Raw genomic sequence first — 6874 nt, 5'->3', positions numbered from 1 at the left:
AGTAGCTGGGATTACAGGCATGCGCCACCATGCCCAGCTAATGTTTTGTATTTTTAGTAGAGACGGGGTTTCACCGTGTTGACCAGGATGGTCTCGATCTCTTGACCTCGTGATCCACCCGCCTCGGCCTCCCAAAGTGCTGGGATTACAGGCTTGAGCCACCGCGCCCGGCCGAGTTGGAATTTTATAACCTTCTCCACCAAACATTTTTATTTCTAAAATCCAAAGCTCCTCTCACACATTGCTCCAAAGTAACTACTGCCTATGAAAGAGACTTGTGCTGTGCTATAAAGATGCTTTGACTATAAAAGATCCGCCCAACTCTGCCAGAAAAAGGAAAGCTGGGCATAGTGGTGCACAGTTGTAGTCCCAGACATTCAGGAGGCTGAGACGGGAGGACTGCTTGAGCCCCGGCATTTGAGATCAGCCTGGGCAATGCAGTGAGATCCCATCTCTTAAAAATATCTATCTATATAGAGTGGAGTGGAGGGTTACAATCATAGCTAACTGCAGCTCTAACCCCGAGGCACAGGAGATCCTCCTACCTCTGCCTCCCAAGCAGCTAGGACTACAGGCGCACATCACCACGCTCAACTAATTTTTTTTTTTTTTTTTAGGCAGAGTTTCACTCTTGTTGCCCAGGCTGGAGTACAACGGGGCGATCTCGGCTCACTGCAACCTCCGCCTCCTGGGTTCAAGCAATTCTGCCTCAGCCTCCCAAAGTACTGGGATTATAGCATGAGCCACTGCACGTAGCAAATTTTTAAATTTTTGGTAGAGACAAGGTCTCGCTCTGTTGGCCAGGCTGGTCTGGACCTCCTGGCCTCAAGAGATCCTCCTGTCTTGGCCTCCCAAAGCACTGGGATTACATGTGTGAACCACCATGCCCAGTCTCATTTCTTTATTAGAAAGGACAGCTAGGGTTGATTGCCTTTCCCTCTTCCAATGTACAATGTGAGCTTTTAGGCTATCCTCTCAATCACATCCACATAACTATAGTTCTTGTTCCTAGAAGTCTGCAGCATATCCAAGTACCTGTTAGCAGCCTGCCACATACTTCCACTCAGCTTTCTCACCACGGTCACTCCTGTGCAGAAGCAGAGAGGAGGGGCTCTCCTCAAGTGCATTCTCATTCCACCTTAGTATTTCTTCATTCACTCAACTAAAAGTTATTGACGTAACAAGTGCCAGGGATAATGCCAGGCACTGGGGACCTAAAGATGAGGAAGACCAGGTTTCTGACCTCATGGAACTTGCTAGCTAATAGAGGGAGTGTGTAGTAAAGAACTTAACCTTGCAAAGAGAGTTCTGGCCTTTGCCCTTGGATCCTGGGAGGTAACCTCAAAGCCCTTGGAATGTCCTGCCTGATAAAAATATCTTTGTTTATCAGGAGGTAGGCCTTAGGCCACACTGGACAGTCTAACAATGTGATTTAGGCAGAAATCTTTGGGCTGTACCAGATAGTTTAGCAATGTGATGAGGGAGCAGGGAGACTTTGGATCACCCTTTATTAGCTAGACTTCTGGAGGGGCTGGAGACTGAGGTCAGTCACATGGGCAGACAACCAGGTCCACATGACTGAGCCCCAATAAAAACTTCGGACATCATCCTGGCCAGGCACAGTGGCTCACGCCTGTAATCCTAGCACTTTGGGAGGCCGAGGTGGGCAGATTACCTGAGGTCAGGAGTTCAAGACCAGCCTGGTCAACATAGCAAAACCCTCTCTCCACTTAAAATACTGGACATTGTGGTAGATGCCTGTAATACCAGCTACTAGGGAGGCTGAGGCAGGAGAATCACTTGATCCCAGGAGGTGGAGGTTGCAGTGAGCCCAGATTGTGCCACTGCACTCCAGCCTGGGCCATAGAGCAAGACTCCATCTCAAAAAACAAAAAACAAACAAAAACCAAAAAACAAAAACCCCAAAACAATGAAACTTTAGATATTAAGGCTCAAGTGAGATTCTGATTGGCAATATTCTGTGAGTATTTTTACACATACTGGGAAAATTGACTCTGTCCATGATTCCACTGAGAACTCTGTATTTGGAACTTTCCTGGTTTCTGTTCCATGCATCTCTTCCCTTGGACAACTTATTCTGTTTCCTTTCTTGTGATAAACTGTGACTTGCAGCTTTCAATAAGGTCTGTGAATCTGGCAAATTATAAAACCAGAGGGTAGTCTTAGGGACCCCCAAACTTGCAACTGATATCAGAAGTAAGGGTAGTCATGGACTACTCCCTAAGTTTGGGAAATACATATGTAAACACATAAGTGTGGTAAAATATAATCACTGTGAGAGCTAGCTGTATGGATGGGGAGGGCACAAAGAATGGCTATTCTACCTACAGAGGAAAAATGTTCAAACAGGTATCTTTTGAATGGCGTCCTTCAAAGATGAGTAAGTATACCCACCAGGTGAATCTAGTCAGAGTGAGAGTGGATGGTGCAGGGGGAAAAGTAGGAAACAGATGTCTTTATACATGAAACTGTAAAGCAGCATCACTGAAAAGTAGGCAGCAAAGGAGGCAAGGTAATTTATGAGGCTGGAGAGATATACTAAGGTCATGAATGAACTTGCATGGCAGGATGAGAAGCTTCACATGTTTTCTTGCAGGCAATGGGACATCCTTGAAGTAGCATGAACAAACTTACATTTTTAGAAAGGATCACTCGGCTATGGCAGGAATGGATTCCAAGGGGAAAAGACTAGTGGCAGGTAAACTAGGTAGGAGGATCTGGCAGTACCTTGTGAGAGAGATGAAGAAGGCCTGAATCAAGGTTGTAGAGGAAATGGAGAGAGGTGGCAATTAAAGGACATGGTGACTCACTAGCTGTGAAATGTAGGACTCTGTGATTCCTAGAGTCCTAATAGGGGGGACTAAGTACCACTAACAAGGACAAGGATCCCAGGAAGAGCATGGTTGAGGGGGATTGAGGGGAAAGATACTGAGTTCAGTTCAGGACATGCTGAATTTTAAGGTGACTGGAGGAGAATGGCAAGTAGACAGATACACAGGTCTGGAGGGAAGGGATCAGCACATAGATGGCAGCTGAAGTCAGGAAGGAAAAAGCTGGGGAAATGTCCCTCAGATTTGGAAAACAGGAGACGACCGGTCCTTTGATGAGAGGACTTGAAGTGACAAGAACAGAAGTCAGATTTCAGTAGTTTAGACATAAATGAGAAATGACCAAGTGGAGAAACAGCAAATATAGAGAAATCACTGCCAAACACAAGTGGATTAGGGGACACACACTCTTCCAATGCAGCCACCGGAACTCAGCATGACTTTTTTGAGTTAACATTAAGATAACCAAGACTACTTATTCTGTGTCTACTGGCTGAGAACCCTGGTCTTTTCTAGGTGCATGGGTTCCAGCAGTACTTGAGGTAAAATAGGTGATCTCAAATAGTAGTTCTTTGCTAACTCAGGCCAAGCTGGCCCTCTTGCCAAGGCAAGCAAGGTAGGCCACACTGGGCAATAGTATCAGAGACCGGGTGTGATAGCTCATGCCTGTAATCCCAGCACTCTGGGAAGCTGAGGTGGGGGGATCACTTGAGTCCAGAAGTTCAAGGCCAGCTGGGCAATACGGCAAAACCCTGTCTCTACAAAAAATACAAAAGTAGCCAGGCATGGTGGCTGTAGTCCCAGCTACTTGGGGGCTGAGGTGGAAGAGTCACTTGAGCCCAAGAGGTCGAGGCTACAGTAAGCTGTGATAGTGTCGCTGCACTCCAACCTGGGTGACAGAGTGAGACCCTATCTAAAAAAAAAAAAAAATAGGTGGCCAGATGTGGTGGCTCATACCTGCAATGCCAGTGCTTTGGGAGGGCAAAGCAGGAGGATTGTTTGAGCCCAGGAGTTTAAGACCAGCCTGGGCAACATAGTGAGACTCCGTCTCTACATTAACAACAAAAAAAGACAGAGAAAGTGAGAGAAATATGACCAGGGGACACACTGAGATCAATGATTAATAGATAGTACTGGCTCCTCAGTTAAAAATATAAGGGGTACTCTGAGATAAGCCCTTCAAGATACCATTCAAAAATACTAAGTTGTGCTTGTTGATACGGTTGGCTGCTGACAGCACAGACTAGAGCACTCAGAACATTACCAAACAGAGACTAAATGTCTAGGCAGCCTACAACATGCTCCTTGGCAAGAGGAACGCGATGTTCCTATTGCAGAATTGACCTAAATTCAGGAAAGAGCTTATTGATGTAGGCGAATACTTGAATCTGCAGCCAGCAGGATCATCAACGAATGAGGGTGGGAGGGCAGAGTCTTCCTTCTCCAATTTTACAAGGTCAGCTTGAGCAGCTCTCTTAAGAGCCGACATTGAAACTAGTTCCACTGGATATGCTGAAGTTGTGTTATCAGGCTCCATATACCTACCACCTCTGCCCAAATCTGTTCCCAGAACTAATCAACACAAAGGGACAACTGCATGTCAGACAAGAGCTGACCTAGATCCCTGTGAAAATTTGTCCACAGGACACTAGTGCTGCTGGAGGGAATGGTGAAGTATTTGTATCCATGACAAGAGTCCTAGAAAGATGGGAAGCAACGTGGGAGCTGACTGAGGCCACAGGGAGTGGGATCCATTTCCTGAACATAATGCAGAAACTAATTAGTTTCCAACACAATCTACCCTTCTCACAGCTGCCAAAAAACTCTAGTTCATAAATCTCAAGGGACCTTGCCTGCTCAAAGTTCTTCCTTAGCTTCCTTCATCCATGACACAAAATCTAAAACCTCCTATCTCTTTCCAGCATCCTCTCCCAAACTCTCCTGGTGGGCTTCTTTTCTCACAGAAGCGTGAGATCCTCAAGGGCAGGGACTAAGTCCCGTCCACCTCCATAACTCCTTTACTTGGCAGGGGCCTAGGACAAGGCTTATCTCCTGGTAGGCACAAATGTTTGCTGAAGGACTGAATGAACTCCATTTGCATTTTATCTCTGGCAATGTCTAAACCAAAGAAAATCACACTTGTCTTCTCAGAAGAGGGAACATATTCAAATACTAAGAATTGCAGTTCTTGGTAAAACCTTTCAGCAGCAACAACTGGAAACTCAGCAGAATCTTTGAGTGCTAAAAACAGTGAAATGGGCCAAGATTTGAACAGCCATGGCTGAAGTAGCCCAGGGGACTGGAGTGGGAAGGGGAGAGATTCATGGCTATCTAAAGCTTAAGAACCACAAAATGCTTCTTTCTTATGAATCACATATATTTACATTGCGGATCTAGGATACACTTATCACAGTAGGAGCTGCTCAAATCAGCCTGAATGCTACCCAATCTGGGAGCCTCCCCACAACTGTTTGAGCCAGCATTTCAGATTATAGATAAGCTGTTTCTGGCCAGGCTGGCTTTGTAAAGTTCGCTCTAAAGAATGAAGTCACCTGTTATTACTGTCCTCCCCTCCCATATTCCCTTTGGGGCTAGGTACCATCCTGTGGCTCCTTCAGGAGGCTTCCCACTTTAATTCTCCATGAGGCTTCCAGGTTGGTCTGGGCTGTGGGGAGAACTCTTCAACTTGGGGGTAGACAGGTGCTCCAACTCATAGTGCCCACTCTCGGAGGCCTTGTGTGTGAGTTTCTCCTTCTGGCTCTTCTTGTGCTCCATAATCTGCTGGAGCTGGTGTCCAGCATATTCTGGCTTGGTGGTCAGTGGGCCAGCTGGCACAGCCACACCGAGGACATCTGACACCATGTAGGGGCGCAGCCAGCCCACCAAAGGAGTACTTCCGGGGCTGTAGTGGGTCTGCTTGTGGTAGAAGAGAAGTCCATCTACCTACAGGATGGGGGGAAATTGAGGATCCAAATGACTTCTGGGGCCACATGTTTCCAGGAGAGCCTATATACACAAGGGCAGCTCTTGTGGTCCGACTCCTTTTTCTGGGTCATTGACGGAGGAAAGAGTACCAGCTTCTCACACATGCAGTTTCTCTAAATAACCAAATGGCCTAGAAAACTAAATTTGAGAAAATAAAAACATTGGCTGGGTGTGGTGGCTCATGTTTATAATCCCAGCACTCTGGGAGGCTGAGGTGGGCAGATTGCTTGAGCTCAGGAGTTCAAGACCAGCCTGGGCTACACGGTAAGACCCCATCTCTACTAAAAAAAAAAAGAAAGAAAGAAAAAAAAAAGAAAACAGCTAGGCATGGTGGTATAATCCCAGCTACTTGGGTGGCTGAGGCATGCAAATCGCTTGAACCTAGGAGGCAGAGGATGTAGTGGGCTGAGACTGCACCACTGCACTCCAGTCTGGACGACAGAGTGAGACTCTGTCTCAAAAAAAGAAAAAGAAGAAAAAATGAAAAACATAAATAGCACTTTTCTGTTTACAGAGTGCTTTCCTGCCCACTATTTTACCCTTACCCATGAGGGTATCTAAGAGATGGGGCTGCTCAGGTTCACGAAGTTCTGAGGACCTCCTTAAAATACATAGTGAAGAGGAAGCAGGAATTTGACTTAAACTCTGGTCTTCTGTCCCCAGATTCCATGGACTTTCCCCCACTTAGGGGTCTGTGTCACAGTGGATGAGCTCTGTGCACAGAATGAAGAGCAGAGGAACTGGACAGGCCCCTCCGAGGCAACAGACTGCTGCGCACAGGGGAAACAGGCTGTCCAGAAACCCGGCCTCCCCGGCTATGGTTGGCTGCCTAAACCTCCCCCTAAATTGTTTGCGAGCTATGTTCTGGGAAACTCAGTTTTTCTGAACGGGAAGACCTCCTACAGTCCCACATTTTCTTTTCTATGATTCAGTGACTCATCTCTAAAAAGCATTTATTGTCACTGGGGCATAAAAGTTATAAATAAATTCTTACCACCTTCTTTTTTTTTTTTTTTTTTTTTTTTTTTTTTTTTTTTTTT

At 46.2% G+C, this 6874-nt stretch overlaps 1 protein-coding gene across 1 annotated transcript in view; it reads right to left on the bottom strand.

Moving 5' to 3' along the window:
- Positions 1-5205: 5205 nt before the first annotated feature.
- The window catches only part of SNUPN (snurportin 1), a 15212-nt gene continuing 13543 nt past the window's right edge, over positions 5206-6874 (bottom strand). Inside the window, exon 6 of the mRNA XM_032271970.1 lies at positions 5206-5792. Coding sequence (XP_032127861.1) covers positions 5481-5792 — 312 coding nt within the window. The 3' untranslated portion in view covers positions 5206-5480. The remainder of the gene's footprint in view (positions 5793-6874) is intronic.

The sequence above is a fragment of the Sapajus apella genome, unplaced genomic scaffold (assembly GCF_009761245.1).
Source record: "Sapajus apella isolate SASKATOON/1434 unplaced genomic scaffold, GSC_monkey_1.0 scaffold269, whole genome shotgun sequence".
NCBI lineage: Eukaryota > Metazoa > Chordata > Mammalia > Primates > Cebidae > Sapajus > Sapajus apella.
The sequence above is the reverse complement of the archived record's forward strand: the minus strand, read 5'-3'. Positions and strand labels throughout refer to the sequence as shown.